The sequence below is a fragment of the Myotis yumanensis genome, unplaced genomic scaffold, assembly GCF_028538775.1.
Source record: "Myotis yumanensis isolate MYYU_CA2020_CCGP unplaced genomic scaffold, mMyoYum1.0.hap1 SCAF_9, whole genome shotgun sequence".
NCBI lineage: Eukaryota > Metazoa > Chordata > Mammalia > Chiroptera > Vespertilionidae > Myotis > Myotis yumanensis.
Genome location: NW_027223760.1, coordinates 65,339,460 through 65,359,716, shown reverse-complemented (window position 1 = coordinate 65,359,716; position 20,257 = coordinate 65,339,460). Strand labels below are relative to the sequence as shown.

Genomic DNA, 20,257 nt, shown 5'->3' with positions numbered 1-20,257 from the left:
TCCATTCTGTCTTCCCCCAGAGTCTGGCTCAGTGCCCAGCACCCAGTGATGGTCATTAGTAAGTAAGTACTCAGGTCACTTACAAGAGATGTGACTCTGAATGGGACACCTAACCTCTCAATCTCAGTTTCCGGCCTGCAAAATGGGGGTAATTACGGTAATAGCACATCCGGTTGCACTAGGATTCCTGCGCAGTAACGCAGGGAAAGCTCTCAGCACTCAGTGCCGCACTCACCGCTGTCTCAGTGTCAGTGATGGGACCCTGCACCAGCAGAATGCGCGTGGGCTTTTTAAACGGCGGGAGTGAAGCACCACTGGGTTCCCAGATGCAAACACTCAGCTTGCAAGCAAACGCTCCTGTGAGGCAATCATTTCGAAATACAGTGTTGAAATTCTAAGATAGCAGCTTTTTAAACGCAGGAGAGAAAAAAACGCACAGAGGAACAAACCCACGGAGCCGACCCCTGCCCATCTTCCTCCTTTCGTTTTTAAGTCCCCCGGCCCCGCTGGGCTGCAGGCTGCTCCCAGGATGGGAAGTGCCGACTGGGCGAGGCCAGGTCGCGGGGGAGGGGGGAGGGGACCTACCTGGGGCCCCAGAAACCGGGGTCACGTGCGTCGCTGAGAGGGGCTCTTAAAAGCTGGCGTCCTGCAGGGCACTGGTGACGGGGAGGTGCGAGGGAAAGGGCTGTCTGGCCTCTCCTGACTGGGGAACCGGCGGGCTCGGGTCTGCGCGCACCGAGGCGGGAAGGAGCTCCCACTGCCCTGCGTAAGTGCGCCGGGTGCGGGCGCAGCGGGGCGGGTCCGCACCACGTTCCCAAACGCAGGGAGTGCGGGGCGGGGGTCTCTGGAGCCCTGGGTCCCCAGAAGGAAAGAGAAAGCCCGGGGGGATGCTACCGAGGGCGGGTGGGCTTGGCAGGCTCAGGATTTCCAGGTTGGGGTACTGCGGAGGCTTGACCCTCTGCCCTGCGCGCGCCCAGCCCGGGAACACCCCCAAGGCGCCAGGCAGGATCCCAGGCGCTGGTCCCCGGGCTTCTTCCCTCCTGGGAAGCATGAGCGGTGGGGCCCCTCCATTACTCTCAGGGTGAGGCAGGAGCACCGTCTCCTTCGTCCCTCGGCCCTCTTTGGGACGTTTTGATTCCGGGGTGCTGTGGAGACGTGGGAGCGGAGAATGCCTTGGATTTGAGTGCGCCCCACAAAGGGAGAGTTGGCTGGAGCGAAGGAAGGCAGGCACATGAGAAAGACTGTTAATTTCTGGAATGTAGGGTTAGGGGGGAGCCAGGGGTGTGGGACAGGCGACAGCTCCCTGCCCAGTGGATCGGGCCTGGCAGGGGACTCCTAGGAGCCAGTGGATGTGCAGAGAAATGGAAGCGCCAGGACCTTTAAGGTCAACTCGGTCTCACGGAGAAAATGGGCTTTTGCCATATTTATGGATCCGAATCCCAGTTCTGCCTTATACGAATTGGTGACCTTGAGCAGATTATTTGAATTCACTAAGGCTTAGTCTCTGCACATTTAAAAGACACTTGTTGCTTCCCTAACCAGATTGGCTCGGTGGATAGAGCACTGGCCTGGGGACTGAAGGGTTCCAGGAATAGAAGTGGATCAGGGCACATGCCTGGGTTGCAGGCTTGATCCCCAGTAGGGGGCCTGCAGGAAGCCACCGATTAATGATTCTCTCTCATCATTGATGTTTCTATCTCTCTCTCCCTCTCCATTCCTGTCTGAACTCAATAAAAATCTATTTTTTTAAAAGACACTTGTTTTTCCCTCTCCCCTTAAATGTACAGCTATTTTTTGCTGTGTGTGTGTGTGTGTGTGTGTGTGTGTGTGTTGAGTAAGAACAGAGAGTTAGGAGAAAAAGAGATCCAACGAGAATGCATTTTACTAACTTGAAAAGTAACTTTTAAGAAAGTTGTTTAAATAGGAACCTGAACACTTTTTAAGTAGACAGCACTGGCTTTGTGGGCATAGGAGAGTCTGTGCGGTTGTCAAGCCCCTTGGGCTGGTGGGCTTCCTGGACTTCTACCCCAGGCTAACCTAAGCCAGGGGAAACCCTTTGTCTAGAATGCCAGTGTTCTTTGTACGAAGCTACTTTATTCCTCTTTCCTAAGGAATTGGCTGGTTTGGAGGGGCGGACCCCAATGTATGTGAATCTAGCTTCTAAACCAGTTTGCGTGGGTTTCTACTGGCCTGATTTTATAGCCTGAGAGATAAGCGGGCTTTGACTGACAGGAGGTTCAAATGACGTAGAAGAGTATTAAGCAAGTCCACTGGGCTTACCAGTCCACTCCCCTTGAAAAAATAAAAACAAGAAAGTGTTGTAGGCCGTGGGAATGGCACCAGGTGTCTGACCAGGGAGTCAGACCAAACCTAGGTTTGGCAACCTTGATACTTGGGTTCTGGCTAGGGAAGAATTCAGAGCCAAGATCCAAACTGGAAGAGAACATTTATTTGGTAAATCAGAGGTAGAAGAAGTAATTCCTAGAAGAAATGGGCATAGGAAATGAGTTATGGAGGTAAAGGAAGGGTCCTTGGAGCTTGGGAGTGAGAAAGCTAATAGTAACATGCCTGGGGCAGGGAGGGGGACATGGAGGAGAGAAGGGGGGGCGGTGGGGGGGGGGGAGAAGGGGAGGGAGAGATGGAGAGGAAAGGGAAAAAGGAAAGGGAAAGGCACTGGCCTGCCCCTGGGAGGAGATCACACTGGGTCCTCCCTCCTCAGGGTTTTAAGGGTGGAGATTTTAGGGGAGGCCCCAGGGGAAGATCTTAATAGAATATTCAGTAGCTTTCCAGGTGTGTCCATTCAGGGTTGTGGTCTCCACTCATTGATTGTCCAGCACCAGAGCAGGGGGGTCACTCTCCAATACAGCTGGTCCTGAGGGCAGCTGTGGCTGGTGTTGCTGCTTTTCTGGGCCTGGAGCTGAAATACAACTGAGGCCTAGATGTCATCTCTAGGGAGGAAAGGTCAGGGGTCCAAACTGCCTGAGCATAGGTATTCACCCTGGGGGAGCGGTCCCACCCTACAGCTGTCCTTCACTAGGCACCCAGGGCTTTCCGCCCTGGTGACACTATACCTGGCTCAGCTCCTTGTTCTGCTCATGTCTGTCTGAGTGCCTCCCACAGAAGCAAACAGCATGGCAGTATTTTGTTAATGACTTTGTTTTGTTTCCAGAAGCATAGCATTTGTCAGAGGAAACAATAAGTGTTGAATGCTACTCTGGTATGCACAGAACTAAGATAGTGAGGGAGGGAGAGCTTAGTTACTGCCTCAGAGAACAGAACATACCCATTTATTAGCACCAAAATACCCCTGGGAATGCCCCATTCTTAAGAGGAAGCCTAGTGCACTTGAAAGAGAGAACATGTTTATTTACCTTCAAGTGTGGCTCTGATACCTCAAAGCTATGTACCATTAGACAAAGTACTTCTGTTCTGAGTGGATACAGGAGATGGAATACATACATGCTTACTGTGTGCAGGTATTATGTTAAATGTTTGCATACACGGGGTCCTTCTTGTGGCCCCTCTGGTGTGGCCCCTCACTTGGTTATTATCAGTGGTCTGCCCTCCGGCCCTGTCTTATTTCCACCCCATTTCTTGAACTCTGTCAAACTCCCTCAGAAATGCCAACCCCTACAGCTAAGTTTAACAATCACTTCATTAGTTCTCCTTAAGATCACACATTTGGTCCTCTGCTGAGTTCTTTTAGAGCAGTGGTTCTCAACCTTCCTAATGCCACGACCCTTTAATACAGTTCCTCATGTTGTGGTGACCCCAACCATAAAATTATTTTCGTTGCAACTTCATAACTGTAATTTTGCTACTGTTATGAATCATAATGTAAATATCTGATATGCGGGATGTATTTTCATTGTTACAAATTGAACATAATTAAAGCATAGTGATGAATCACAAAAACAATATGTAATTATATATGTGTTTTCCGATGGTCTCAGGCGACCCCTGTGAAAGGGGCGTTCGACCCCCAAAGGGGTCACGACCCACAGGTTGAGAACCACTGTTTTAGAGTGAACTAGAAGAAAGCTCTAGTTTTGTTTACTTGTGTGTTTTATTCCATCCATCTTCTGCTTTTCCCATTGTCCTGCTCATTTACATATCTATGGTCACATATCTAAGGAGCTTTCTTCTTACTTTCCTTCCATTGTGAGACTTTGGAGAGAGGGGGAAATAGGATCTGGGGCCTCCAGCAAGATTTTATTGACTCTGTAATCGATTATTATTGACTCAGTAGACATAAGGATTATGCTCCATTTTCCTTCCTGAAGTCGAAAGGGGCCAGTTGCACACTGAGCAATATAGGATTCGGATTGGGAGTGAGGCCATCACCCATGAGAACTTGAATTGAGCACAGTGCTGATTGGTAGTGGCTTAAAGACTGAGCTTCTTGCACCTTATTCTAGCACATACCCCATCTGCCAGAGTTACTGGGTTTGTGCCGGTCTCTTCTCTGTGAAGGCAAGTACTAGTACTGTATTATTTTCACCTTTGACTCCACAAATTTTAGCAAAGTATCTTACAGTTTATCAGTTGCCCAGAAAATCTCTAAGGAATTGAATTGTACGAAAGGAGAGAAAACTGTGTGGAAAAGAGTGTGGGGGACTCGCTATGTTTGAAAGGGCCAGGAAATGTGATTGTGCCTGGGCAAAGTTGAGCAACAAGAAATGTAGGAAGTTAAAGACAAACCCATTCCGAGGCTTGTGTGGGCCCCATGGTGCAAAGTGGATATTTGACACACAGGGAAAGTGACAGTCATAGCTAATTCTGAAAATGAAACAGTTTCCTGTCTGGGTTTCTTGATGAAGAATAGTATTACCAATCAACAAATCAACTGGAAATAATGTTTTTTCTCTCCAAGGATTGGAGTGTTTGTAGAATTGACTTGGCTTGGGAGAGAGTTCTATACGCTCGGGAATAGAGGCTGGTCTCAGAATATGAGAGCCCGCAGCTGCCCTGATGCTCTGGATTTATTGTCTCTTCTCTCTGTATGTTGTGGTCTCCCTCACTTCTCTACCTGGTCTCAGCACTCCTTTCAAGGGCATGTGGGAGCTCACTGATGAAAGACTACCAGGGCTATACGTGCAATGACACAGTTCGTGTTATTAGCCTACTTGCAGCACAGGAAGACACCCAGTCAAAGGATCAGGGATGTCTGAAGGGGACTCGGGAAGGTTTGGCCGTGTGCTGATTGGGTCAAAGGAGGAGCCAGCGAAGAGGGGACACTGGAAGGGCTGTTGTCTAGTAGCCATGGCAATTCAGCAGCTGACCACTCAGCAGTCTTTGTTCAGGCGGGGGAGGGACAAAGGGGGCTCGGGCATGTTGGTAAGAAACCAGTGACTGCTCAAAAGAAAGGGCTGTCAGTCATCTGGCAGTGGCAGTGTGGCCTCAGGTGTGTAGAAGCATTGCCAGTGTTCCGTGGGGAACATCACAGTGTGATTAGCAGGGAGCTGATTTTCACTTTCTCAGGGATCTGGTATTCCCTGTTTGTCTGTCTGTCTTTTACACACACACACACACACACACACACACACATACGAATGCACTAATGCATTAGTTTCACAACAAAATCACATAGTGAGAAATCTAGTTACTGATGCCACCATCTGCCCAGCCATCTAAGTCAGATTTGGGAATCATCCTAGATTCTGTTCTATTTCAACATATAATATTTCATCACTCCCAAGGTCCTGCTAATTTTACCTTCTGGTTATTTTCAATCTTCCCTGTTTATACTATTACTATCCCCTACCCGGCATCATCATCTTTATTCTGGGTTATTATAAAGCCCAATTAATAGTTTATCTGCCTTCTATCTTTGTAGCTGAAGTCCATCCTTGCACCATGGCCATAGTATTCTTTACAATTATGAAGCCCTAGGTAGTTTCTCACCACTGGATGGTAAAGACTGAGCGCTCCAACAACATCCCCTACAATCGCTTCTGTATGATTTCTCTAGCTTCTTCCTGCTCTTTAGCACTTTGTACTCTCTGCTTACATCTTGCCTTAGGGAGTGGTTATCTATTGCCATGCAACAAAGTTGGGAAAAGTATAACACCCACAGCCTAAGAAAATAGAGAGACAACAGCAAATGAGGAGAGTGGGGAAATCATTCAAGTAGGCATTAAAGTCAGGGTTAGAGATTAGCTTGGAGCTTCACGTTGGTCCAGGTAAGTAATGGTAAGGCCCTGGATTCGGACCTGGGAGTAGAATTATAGGGGAGAGGAAGAATTTGACAAACATCCAAGACATGCAGTGGTGGCTGGTTGGCTGTGGAAAGGCAGCAAGAGGGAGGCGGAGGAGTCATCGGTCTGGGATGTCCAGCTTCAGAGCTTGAGTATTTCCAACCAAGACGAAACAGGGAAGTAGAGACCTGTTTAGGGAAGAAGGTAATAAGTTTACTTTTTTGAGTTATTGTTAACTACTTTTGATTTTTGTCAACATAATTCACATCCATGAGTGAAAAATCCAAGTCATAGTACAATTCTCATGGCAAAAAATTGTATTTCTCTTTCTACTACTCTCCACGCTTCTCTTCTCTCTGGAGTCTCATCCCAGGCTTTCACCTGTTTCTTCTAGTATTTAACTCCAAATTTCTCAGTGATCTGCCTAATCTATTTCTTGATTTCTTGAACTCTTTCTTGATTTAGAGTTGTACTTTAAAAAAATCAACTTGAGGTATTTGTCTATTAAGGTGAGAACTTATCACTCTTTCCTAACTTATGTCTCAACTTGCCTATCCTCCACCCTGACCAATGGTTACAGAATTTGTTGTTGCTAAATTCATTCCTGATGAGGACTTTATTATGTAAGTGTTGCTCATTGCTGAGCTAAGTAGTATACTCTCATTCCAATACCTTTCTTGTACAGTTTGATATTCTTCATTGAGTTAGTAATTGCCTCTTTTTTTATTTAGTTTTCTATGTAATTATGAGAACTCTGTCCAAGCCTGCTGACAGAACTGTAGTATCCTTATAGATATGATTTTTCACAAAAACTCATGAGGTAGTTAGTTACACGCTTTTTTTTTTTATCCTTCCCTTTGGATTGCTCTGTCTTACTGCTCCAGTCTGCATGGGTGGCCTTTAGGTAGAGCTGTCATCCTGGGACCTCTGTCCTGTTAGTTCCCCTGTTAGTGGGATGCCACACCATTCTCTTTTTTACTTTACTTCCTCAATTTGGTGGAACACGTTTGCCGCTAGGTTTCTGAGAAGTGGTACATGAGAACCAATTTTTAAAAACATATGTACACCTGAACATTCTTTATCATTACACTTGTTTGCTAGTTTGGCTGAGTATACAATTCTAGCTTAAAATTCATTTTCCTCTTAGAATTTTGAAGCTGTTGCCCACCCCTCCCTGCAATGTGTTTTAGCTGCTGTTGCTACTTTTGAAACGTCTAGTGCCATTTTGGTTCTTGATTCTTTTAATGTTTGTTTTTTTCTCTCTCTTGCTCCCAGTTTATGTAGTCTTTTTATTCCTGGAAACTGTTCCATGTCTTTTCATGCCTTGATCTGGGAAAATTGTCATCCCTTTCATTCTGCAAATCATGTCCATACTTATGCTACATGTTTTTGTACTAATTCTTTAATAATCTCCTCCCCTGAATTTTATCTGCCTTCTTTTTCTAGAATGCCCATTACTCAGATATTGGTCTTCCAGAACAAATCTCATAATGACCTTTTTCCCCTCCTTATATTTTTGCCCTTATATTTTCTGGGAGATTTCGTGACTTTTTTGTCCCTTCTTTTATCAAAAATTTAAAACCGCTATTACCCTACTTTTAATTTTCAGGAGCGTGTTCTTGTTCTTTGTTTCTTTTCAAGACAACTTTCTATTACTTAATGAATGCAACGTCTACTCTTATTCCTGTAAATAATTTTTTGTTGTTTTTGAAGGGCTACCTATTTTATGTATTATTGTTTCTTTTTAGGTGTTTTTCTTCTTCGAGTAGTTTCTTTTGGTTTTTCTTTTAAATTAGAGACTTTTTTTCCAATGTGCAGTGGTTCTTTGCAGTCTGGTTGTGTATTAAATGTGAGAAATGAAGTCACTGATTGTAAGTTTCGCTGTGTCCAAGGGATTTGTCGGCAGCTCCCTGGAGCCATGGAATTAATTGGCAGGACCAAGAAGTTCCACGGAGGACCTCACACATCAGGGTCACTAGGTCCTTTCTCTAAGAGGTTGCAGTTATCCCAGAGAGGCGTCCTCAGGCTCCTGCGCAGGATGAGTTATGGAGGCACATAGTGTGTGCTGCCAGCTTTCTTAGAGCTGAGTGTTCGAGGCCTGGGTTCAGAACACGTTCAAGTTCAAGGGGGAGTGTTCAGGGTATGTCAGTACGGAGACATAGCTTTAAATTGGGTGCCTCTTTCCCCAGTTTTTACTGTATTTACTATTCCTAAGTCTAGAGTTCCCCTGGTTTAATTTTTCAAAGAATAAGTGTTCTACAGAATAAGTAGGAGCCAGGCTGGGGGCAGTGGGATCTGAGCCTTTACCTGCTGTTACAGACTTGGACCAAGCCTTCGTCTCACCTCTGCCTTCTGCAGGCTCCAGCACTCAGAATGTCTGGGCTTTTCTGTGGTTGTGTAACGTGAATTAGCTGGCGTCTCATCTATATTCTGCTTTCATGCTCTGCACACTATTCGTTCCCCTTCCATCTCACGACAACAAAATTTGACCTGCCTTATGTGCTGCTGCTTTTCCTGTTCTCGTGGGCCAAGGGATTTATACCTTTTAAAAAATGTCTTCACTGCACTCCAGCAGTTTTATGACGGAGCAGAAGTAAATGTGTTCAGTTCACTCTGCCTTAGCGCAGGATTAGGTTCCACTTTGACAAGTTGCGTTCACTATGCCCATGGGGCCTTGGGCGAAAATGTGTGGCAGGCAGTTGGATAGATGAGGCTAGGCTTTTAAGAAGAGCTATTATTCTGAGTGGTGTCAGTAGAAGGTGCTAGTTAAAGTGATGAGATTACCCTGGAGAGAGAGTGGGGAGAGATGAGCTGTGGACCAGGGAGAGAATCTGAGGAATCCCAATGTTTAAGGGAAGGCAGAAGAAGAGGGAACTCTGTAGGATAACATTCTAGAAGATCTACAAGAGCACAGATGACAGAAGGCAAGTCAATGACAAATTGTCCTAAAGGGTAATATCATTGTATCAGATAAATCAATTAAGATAATGGCAGAAACTTTTGTTTTTGGGAATAGGGAGGTCATTAATGATTTTGGCAAGATGGTATGGACCGAAGTCAGAATGCAGCAAGCCAAAGAGTGAAAATAGCTTTTCTGATTTTAGAAACTGCTGATAGAAGCAATAATAGAGGTGTTTCCATGCTTTTTCTGTCATCTCCACTTTGGATACTCTACCCACTGGATTTTAAAATACTTAATGAGGGGATTTGGTTTTGTATCCTTTTGTTCTTGCTAACTTGTCCTTGTGTGACTTTGTTGTCTTTTGACGGTCCTGTGAAGATAGTTTAGCTGGTTTGATTTTAGAAATTATTTCTGTAGATCAACTCTCATACCTTCAGGGCTGGAGTGTGCAAGCCATACTGTTGGGCTTCAAATTCTGGATATGTGGGTGACACTGATACTATTACCCAAGCCTTTGTATAGTTACACGTATGATGAAATGTTTGCAGCATAATAGAGACAGTGGGGGTGCACTGGGAAAACAATATTCCAGCCTGTTACACTCAGAATAAAACCCAAATCCCATTCTGTTTGAGGTCTCCGAGGGAGCCCCAAAAATAGCAAACTTCTCTCCATTGCCTGAGTTTTGGAGAAATTGAGGAGGCAAAAGAGCAAGGCAGGTGGACAGCAATAGATCACTTTTATTACTGAGAGAGGCCGGGTTGAGTTGGAGCGTTTACTTCTGGAACAATGGGCTTCCTAGGACTAACGCCCACAGTCGAGCAGAGCAGACTTGCCCCGCTGTTCACAGGTCCACACCTGGCGGAGAGAGAAAAACACTGCTTCCTGTGCGACAAAAGGAAGTTGAAACTAACAGTTTCCCCAAATTTATCATCAGATATTTTTCCACCTCTCCCCCCAACCTGGTAGAGTGAGCAAGGAAGTAACAAGAGGCCAGCCTCACCATGTATGGAAACATTGGAGCTGGGAAGAAGTGAGCCCCAAACACCACCATAATCTGATAGCTGATCCCACTTTGTACCACCCTCCCATCACTCGCTGGACTCCAGCCTCATTAGTTAAGTTAGAAGGAGGTCATAATGACAACTGCAAAGATAGCATTTCCAAACAAGGTCACATTCTGAAGGACTTCAGTATATATTCTGGGGGGAAACAATTCAACTCATCACAATTCATGCAGCCACTTTGGGCAAAAGATAGACTTAGGGGTCATCCTTGCTTTTTCCCATTATATTTGAGTTTATTAACAAATATTCATGGACGTGCCTTCAAAATGTAGCTGACCACATCTCACCACCTCCACGGCTACTCCCTGACCCCGGCCTCTGTCATCTCTCCTAGATTATTACATCAGCCTCCTAATCCTTATTCTTTTAAAGTCCATATACTAGGTAACAACCAGAGTGATCATTTCACATTTCACAATTCTAATTAGACTGGTATTGCTCCTTTATTTAAAAGCCTCCAATGGTCTCCCATTGAAATTAGAAAAAAAAATCCGAATGCCTATGAATACAGATAAGACTCCACATGTGTTGACCCTGACTACCCTCGGAACTCATCATGTGCCACTTTCTCCTACATCCACTCTATGCCCATCAACCAACAAACAAAGCTTGGTTGCACCTCAGGGCCTTTGCACTGCTTCCTCAAGGCTGGCTTCGCCCAGAGAAGTGTTTCTTGAACTCTGTTAGCTCAGACACTTTCTTGAGGTCATTTGGAACAGTAAGGGCCTAGACTAACGGTGTCCCTCCAACATATTTTGTTGAGTAAACAAAGGTCACAGAACGGTGTTCTATTACATTTTTAGATATCATACAAGAATAAAAAGCCTTTCCTAATGAAATATTGTTGGTTTGGGGAGTACTAGGATAAAGTTTTAACACATTTATTTACAGCAGAACTTCTCGGCAAAATAATAATTTAATTCTGGGAGGATATAGTATGTTGTACTTCCAAACTTACCTGGATAAGGAGGAGGATCTTGGCCCATGTAGCACCTTTTGGGACATGCTGGTATTGGGACTGTAGAATGGTCTTTGGAGACAGATAAGGACTGGCCTGAATTCCTTGTTCTGCCACTTATTAGCTTGTGAATTTGGGCAAATAAGTTAAATTCTCTGAGGATCAGTTTCTCATCTGTAAAATGGGAGATAATAATACCTGCATGGTAAAGGTTAGAAATAGAAATATAAAACCATTAGCATAGTTTCACAACATAGGGAGCATTCAATAATTGATAGAAGTTATTGGTATCATTATCGTGACAATGCCTTTCATCATGGGGATGGTCTTTCTGTTTTTTTTTATTTCAAAACTATTATTAACATTTTGGGCCATGTCTACTTTTTATTTCTACCCCCACTCAAATTTTCCTTCTGATTTGATTTCAAGGTAAAAGTGCCCTACTACAGTGTCTGATCATATTATTTTCTCCGGTTGCTGATTATTTTCATTCCCTACCTGCCACATAACTCAAGTTTGTCTCCCGCCTGGGAGTCCAAGGGTATGGTGGCAGAGATAGGCACTCCCAACTCATTTGCAAGGTGAGACACCACTGTCGGCTGCCAGAGGGGCGGCCTGTGAAAAGGCGATAGGCGTACAGTCCCAGTGCCACTTGTGCAAATGGTTGCCCATCACCAGGTGAGCCAGGTACTATGTCCTCTCTGGGAACAGAGCTTCAAATATCAATTTTAGAAATTGAAATGATGCCATAAGGAAGATGAGTAGTGGTTCCTTCAAAATAAGGGCTTTCTTTTATCATTTGTTTGCATGGATATCTTTTTCACAAAATAGCTAGATTTGGGATCTGGGTTGGTATTTCATTTAGGGTTGCACAGTAGTCCTTTAATACAGGATCCAAATGCTTTGGATATGCATGAATAATCTTGAGAGGTGACTCTTTTTTAACCAGAGGAACTACTTTCTTGTGCTTTTTAAAAAAAATTACAGATTTTGTGGAAATGTCTATTACTAGTTGGCCTGTTTTTGTTGTTTGGGGCAATGTTTTAATTGTGTTGGGAGCTATTCACGCCAATTAAACATGTGAGGGGACCCATGTAACTGTTTAAATTTCAGCTATAATAATTATTACATCAATGATTTTTCCCCTTTAATTGGAATACTTTAAAGTGGAGAAGTTGGAAGGGGAGATGAAGAGAACACAGGGCTGCTTGAAATGTTGGCTCTGTGTTTGGGTCTCATTCTGGAGTTTCTGTTTGCTTCTTCTCTGTTGGTGGAACACACCCCTTCCAGTGGCGGGCTCCTCTCCTAGAGGCCTTGCCTATGTAAGGAGGTTGTCGGTTGCTTCCACACACAGATGACAACTCGGCAGGATTCTCCCGTTTGTCTCTTCTGCTGGTCATTGCAATTGGAATTGATAGAAGGTGGCTCTCAGCTTATTTTTAAAAGAAGAAGCATGAGACCAACACAGGCAGGTGTATATTCAATGACCGGCTCTCTGGGGGGCAAGAAAACCCTGATTCAGTGATGGTGAACCTTTTGAGCTCAGCGTGTCAGCATTTTGAAAAACCCTAACTTAACTCTGGTGCCATGTCACATATAAAAATTTTTTGATATTTGCAACCATAGTAAAACAAAGATTTATATTTTTGATATTTATTTTATATATTTAATGCCATTTAACAAAGAAAAATCAACCAAAATAATAAGTTCGCATGTCACCTCTGACACGCGTGTCATAAGTTCACCATCACTGCCCTGATTTGTGGTGTTTGCTGATGGCCATGGTGTAAATATTCCCACCATGGCTGACTGGAAGCCGTCCATAGGTGTCACTGAACACAGAGTTGGAAAGAAATGCCTGGTAGCAAACTGTTGTATAATCCACCCACCTGACAAATACAGAAAAACTTAACTCCAGGACACAGATAATAGTAAAATGCAGTAAGATAATTCAGAAGTGGTGAGTTTTGATATTTATGACATTTTTAAAATATAACTTATTTAACGGTAAACTTTTATAGCGTAATTTGTAACAATGGCCATGTTGAACTGGCTCTCACCGTTCCTGGAAATCTAGTTGTTGATTCTAACACACAGACAGGGATCCACAGAAGTCACTGTCTTGCCCAAGGTCTACTGAGTCAGTCATGTCAGGATTAGTATGAACTTTTTCCCAAAACCAAATTTCTCTGGAAAGATTTACTTAGCAATGTTTCTTTTTTATTTGTTTAACTACAGCCTCTACTGGTCTATGAAAGGATCTAGGACCATTACAGGCTGTTATTATCTATCGAGACAACAGGAGTCAGACTATCTGAATGTAACTGTAACTAAGGACAGGAAAATGGAATGCAGATTGGATTTAGCGCCATAGCCATAAATAAATCCTTGCTTTGAGTATTGCTTGGCCCTACTACTCACTAGCAGAATAATCTTACGCAAGTCACTTACTTAATCCTCTGGCTTCCGCTCTCCGGTTGGTAAGATGAAAGAATTGGGCCACGTGAACATGTATTATCTCATCTAGGTCTAAAATATCATGATTCATTTTTTGGATCCATCTGTTCAACAAATATTTGCTTAGAACCAATTATATGCACATCTGTCATAGACTCTACTTCGGGCGGAATTAAATACAAATGTAAGAACAGTAACTGTTATTAGAACCTCTCACATTTATGCAGAGCCTTCTCATTGACCAAGGAGGACATGGACCCTGAGTCTCTGGGGTTCTATGGCTTCAGCAGGTCAGGACATGTCTTCTCAGAATGTTAGGGAGAGAAGGACCTATTGTAAGAGAACAAATAGAACCTGACTCCCAGGAAACGCAAGAGGTCATAACAGGTAGTAATAAGGAATAAGAAACATGCATTTTTTTTTTGCCTTGTCTCTCAGTTGCTTCACTTTGTCTTCAAAACCAAAAATTGTTTTTTTTTCTGATTATAAGATTAATGATTGTAGAAGATTTAGAAATTCTTAAGAAGTGTTAAATAAGGAGAAAATTCTACCTATCCAATTTAATAGCTTGCTTTTTACTTTACCTAATATTTTAGTATATTTTCAAAGCATTGTCATAGATATATTAATTGCTGTATATAATTTTATCTTTTTGGTGTACAGAAAGTTACTTAATTGGTTACATTGTTGACTGCTTTTATTATTCTATAAAACTCTGATAAATAACTTTGTTTATATTAAATATTGAACATTGGACACAATTTCCAACTGTAATATTTAAGGTTTAGTAAGACAGTGTTAGCAAATCATAAACTTCTGACATTGAGCTTATTTGATTCTTCCAATATCCCTTTGTATTTGCCTAGACTTTATTCTGTTTCTAAACAGTTCTTAAGAGGAACAGTTTGTCTGAATCCTTCAATATGGTATATTTGAACTGGAAATAGTGCCAATATTTCATATTATTTCAAATAGACATATGATAAAGTGTATGGTGAGTAACTTTTTCTTTCACTTTCTATGGGTAGTAGATTCTGGTACAGGATTTATTAGTTTAGAAAGTACTCAGTAATGTTCAATAAGTAAAAAGATTTAGGCTAGTTTAGGATAAACAAAAACATCTGAGATGGATGTCATGGGAAAAAAAAGACTTTTCCATTCAGGATAATAGCTTTCATTTCATTAGGAGAGATGACAGCTTAGCACACAATTCGGGAATTCTGACTGTTCAGTGAGAACTGTGAAATGAAAAAATATCGCTTTCATTCACCTACATGCGAAGCCATGACTCTAACAGTTGTTTAATCAAATGTTAATGTGATCTTCTAAGTTGACCCAACTCTTACTTTTATGAATTAAATATGTCAATTAAAATAAGACCAGCTTTGCCTTTCTTGAACATCTCTGAGTCAACATCTGCTTACAAGGGAACTTCTGTAACCAGCCTGGTTATTTAAATATTAATGGCTTCCATTAAAGGGGCCTGGAGGTTTGCAGCAGGAAGACTGAGAAATTAGAAGGCATCATTAGTTTCTTGTGTCTGCCCCCAGGAAAAAACCATTTACTGGAAAAGCTTCTTCCACTATGATTTTAATACCACAGATTTTTTTCGCTGAACCAGTTAGAGTAAGATTGTTGATTTCAAGCATTCCTTAAAAGTAACTGCTATTAAAACATCAGCATAACAAATTCACATAATTTTAAAAAATTATTAGTACTATAGTAGTCATTACCCTTTGGCTTCTTGGGAACCTAATTTCAGTTTCTAAATTCATTTTGTTCTTTATTATAGTCAGTAATAGGCAAAAGCATTTTTTTAGCTACATGCTGTAGATGATTGAGCTTGCTTACATTAAGTATGGGGAATTCTATTAAATTAACCGTGAAAGACTTTACAAGGATTACATTTTCAATCCAGTTATAATTATACATTTTTATCTTGTTGGGAAAATGTGGCTCAAAAGCTTTTTAAATTTGCTATCAGTATTTTCATATTATGCCAAATTGGGTTGTGATAAACAGGTGGTTAATAGACTTTTACCCATTTTGTGTTTTTAAGATGTTTTAATAGTTTGGTATTTTAAAGCACCAAAGAGCAGGCATTATATTTGCATAGTTGCATATTTCTTTTTGCATCCAATAATCTGAGTGGAGTATTTATTCATTTCGTATACTTTGCCTAGACTTTAGAGCTAAGAACTTGGGCCATGCTTAAATAGCAGTGATGCTGAGTAATGTACCAACCCTGATGTAGGCATCATAATACTTAGCAGGATCAGAATTAAGGTTAAGCAAGTGAGGCACCTGCCTTTGAGTGTAACATGTAACAGTCCCCAAAAAACTCAGTAATCAAGATAAGTAGTATTTTAATATACTCTTGGAAAAAAAAACAAAATCAATGCCGAAAAAAAATCCATGGTGAACCAAATGTCAAAACTTTAGATAAAAAGATGAGATTTGACCCTGCATCTCCACCTGCCTCACCTGACCCTAGTCCTGACCCTGGCTGAGTTGTAGTTCTGACTTCTCCACTGTCATGCCTTGCATGAAGCACTCCTTTGAGTCAAATTATCTTATCTAACCATGGTGATAATAATCCTCGCTTTCCTGGTGGAGTTATTAAGAGATTGGAATCGGCTGAAAATACAAGGGAAGGTTCATTGTAAATACAATTTGCATGTTTGTTTACAAGCTAGGGAAATCGCCATGCAATTTTAAGCCACTATTATCATCAATCCAGATGAATACTCTAAGCAAACATTAGATTCGAATATCCTTGGAAAGCGTTGTGTTAGTAAAACTTAAGTCCTAACTCCTAAGTTTCTTTATCAGGGAGCTATGGGGGCAGGGAACTAAAAATAGTTGTAGGACCCTCCCTGTCTTCCTTCTTTCTTTTTTGTTCTTGGATGCAAAGTGTACTGATTTTGTAAGCTATAGTAGAGGGAACCAGATCCATTTTGTTTATTTTAAATTTCCCTGCAAAGTGCCCATGGACAACTGAGGTCTCGCCTTTGCTCACACTCACCCACCCACTGGTGATGCTTCCCCATTTCTCTTGCCTGCCTAAGTTCCACCCATCCCACCTTGCCAAGGCTTTTCTAGGTCCTCTGCCCTCTGTCATGAATGGACTGTCACCACCACTCATTTGGTGATCAGTTACTGAGCCCTTGTCTTTAGGCGTTAATCAACTCCATTGCATTTACTTCCCAGACCACAGTTTTAGAAATATAAACTGTTTCTCCAGCTACATAGTAAATCCCTTGAGCAACCCCCTATTAGACAGTTAATTTCAGGGTGAGCAGGGATTGGGTCTGTTTTATTTAAGTGGTAGCAAAGGGCATTTACACACAATTGTGTTTTGAGTGGTTGAATGACTATGGTGCGTGTAAAAGGGCGAGGGAGATATTTACTCTTTTGATTCATTTGTGAAATGTTGTTTTCATCCCAGGCCTCGAGGGAATAGTTGGTGCCATGTGGAAGGCGACTGTTCTGTTGGCCCTGCTGGTGCTCTGCCCCGGTGGGGACGGGCTGTTCCGCTCCATATACAATAATACCCGGGCTCCCCTGCCGTATAAGGGAAACGCAGGGCAGCCATTATTTCTCACTCCCTACATCGAAGCTGGGAAAATCAAACAAGGTAAGTCTAATCAGGAAACCACTGGTGTACTTTCAGCCGCTCTTTTCCTTTTTTAAAAAAATCAATTATCCTATAGGATCTAAAATATATTCTGATAATTTTTTTACTCATTGGTTTTATTTCAAATACAAATGCTTTAGTGTCATCTATTATCAGAATTGTGAGCTAAAACGAGAGTGTGTCAGGCTATTTATCTAGTGGTTGAGTTCCTGCACTTCTTTTTTAAAAAAAATATATTTTATTGATTTTTTTACAGAGAGGAAGGGAGAGAGATAGAGAGTTAGAACCATCTATCAGTTGCCTCCTGCACACCCCCTACTGGGGATGTTGCCCGCCACTAAGGTACATGCCCTTGATGGGAATCGAACCTGGGACCTTTCAGTCCACAGGCCAACGCTCTATCCACTGAGCCAAACAGGCTAGGGTGGGAAATGATAGTTTTAAAGATCAACAATAAATCTGTCTACTCTATATGGAAAGTATAATAAAGCAACTTTCCTTCCTTTGAAATTTCTCATAGCCAATAGGATGTCATTGTTTTTGTTGTTTGGTTTAAAACCGTATCTTACGTGTGCATTTGAGTCCTGTTCAGACGTCTTTTCTGAAATACACAATGGTTCCATGTTTCACCATCTCTGTTCTCAGAAAAGGTGAAAAACTTTAATGATGTTGTCAGTGTACATTAATATACATTTGATAATGTCGTCAGATAATGTAGTTAGATAATGTAGTCAGTCTTCTTTTTAAAAGATTCTTTTGACTTGATGTAGAGAAGGCATGAAATGATGGTAGCCTACTGGCGCAGGCTCATATCACTAGACACATATGAAGAGGCAAAATATCATTGATCCAAATCTACCAAACTGGACCACATGCATTCATTCATTCTGGCTTCCCTAAGTGGATACAGATGACTTAGAGATGATGTTCATTAACAATAAATCAAAGCAAATCATGTAGTGTAGAATTGAAGAGCAATGAACTACTTATAACCAACTCTACCGATCTACAGATGAGACTCACATGGTTTGCATGATTTGTCCAAGGGGAAGCAGTCATAGAAGCAGAGGTGTGTTTAGGACCCAACTTTTCTGACTTCTGCTATAATTTCTTTTTCTTTCTTTAAGAAGCGTGTGCTCTCCTAGAGTGACCAGATACACACACATGACACAATTGAGGAATAAGGCAGCACATATTAGAATCCTAAAGGAGTACATGTGACCTAAGCATGCTGGAGATGTTGAGAAAGAAACCTGTCAGTTGGCACAGTCCGGGGAGAAAACAACAATAGTTGCCATCGTAAATATAACAAGTAGTTATCAGTTAGTAATTATATCTCCAGTACCTAGCACAGTGCCTGTATGTAATCGGCACTCGATAGATATTTGTAGAATTCCAATTTTAGACCCAAATGTGTGTCAGGCATTGTGCTTTATGCACACATCAGTTCATTTAATCCCCAGAGCAACCCTAAGGAAGAATGCATAGTTTTGTTCCCATTTTACAGATGAGAAAAATGAGGCCCAGAGAAATTAAATCTCTTACCCAGGGCTATTAAACCTGGTAAGTGGCAGAGCTGGAATTAAAACCTATCTCTGATGACTCCAGAGTGTGAAATAGGAACCACTGAACTATGTGACCAGCTCCAGACCTGAGGGTATTGGGCAAAATTTGGGTAAATAGAAAAGGGCCCGCACATACTGAGTGAGGAAACAGCTTAAACAAAGGCATTAAGTGAAAGTGACCATGGGGTGTCTGTATCAGACATCTGGTAGCGTCAAGTGAGAAGACTGTAGAGAAATCCACCTGAGGGGTTGTCCACACCCCTCTCATTCCTGAATTTCTTGACTATGAGCATTTCAGCTATGGTCAAAGTAGCAAAGAAAGATGTTGAGGGAGATCGTTTCATCTTCTGTCCTTCTGTGCCAGCCCTGAGAGATCATCATGGGATGAGTGACGATATTTAAAATATTAAATCTGATGTAATGTCACTTTCTACTGTTCTGTAACACACTCAAAATCTCAAATGGAATTTTAAATGGCTGATCCAAAACCTGGTACATCTGGGTATTCAAATGCAACCCTGATAACCTAATTAAGGATAATTTTATTCATTGTCTTCACTGAAAGTTCAGGAAACTCTGGGCAGATGGTCACCTCATTCCCCTAAATCTGTTCTGTTTATCGAGTCTGTCAAAACCTTAGGAACATGAGTCTTAATGCTGCAATGGAACATTTGGAGGATGAATAATCATTCACAAAAAATGAGAGAAATTTTCTTAATCCCCAACTAGCTGGCTTCATTTTATGTAATTGTAATTACATGTTTACTTTCTTTGCAGCTAGAACAAATCCTAACTCTCTGAAACAATGAATCTAAGAGGCAAATTTTAACATGTTCACAAACACATGTTTAGCATTTTCACAAATTTTAAAGACTATTTTGCTATCAGGTCTTCATTTATTATTACTGAGGGTCTGGCTGTGTCTCTCTGTACACCATGGTGATGGCCCGAGTCTTGGTGAGTGTAAAGTCTGCCCTGATTAGCTGGTTCATGCCCTTCTGTGGTCAGACTCCAATCTTTTTTAACGTGGTGGTATTACAAACCCTGGCAACCACAGTACATAACAAGGAGGAAGTGAAATTGCTTCAAAGAGACCTTTTCCCTTTCTGTAACGGTTTTGAATGTTTGTATTGTTGAGTCACGGTTCCAGGAAGAAAGGAACCACTATGTCTTGGGGGTTTATTTTCCACATTCCATTAATAGACTTTGGGAGGGTGAACAGAGCACTTGAAAATATTTTTAAAAATCATTTGAGCTAAAAGAACTTTTAAATTATTCACTGTGGTTTAGTTAAAGGAAGTTTAATATTTGAAACAGGGTGAACCACTTTTTTTGTGGGCCAGAGAAAAGTTTTCTCTGCATTTCTTAAGCTCTTAATAAGGCCTCCCTGCCCTAAAAGATTTTTGTAGAAGGAAGCTAATTCTAGTGCATTATCAGTGTGGCCTGTTTTAGCTCATTCATTCATTCATTCATT

The 20,257-nt window shown here is 42.0% G+C and overlaps 1 protein-coding gene across 1 annotated transcript in view; it reads left to right on the top strand.

Annotated features, from left to right (window-relative positions):
• The first annotated feature begins 684 nt into the window (after nt 1-684).
• The window catches only part of CPVL (carboxypeptidase vitellogenic like), a 101,432-nt gene continuing 81,859 nt past the window's right edge, over nt 685-20,257 (top strand). The window contains exons 1-2 of the mRNA XM_070424495.1: nt 685-766; nt 17,030-17,218. Of these exons, the coding sequence (XP_070280596.1) occupies nt 17,053-17,218 (166 nt within the window). The 5' untranslated portion in view covers nt 685-766; nt 17,030-17,052. The remainder of the gene's footprint in view (nt 767-17,029; nt 17,219-20,257) is intronic.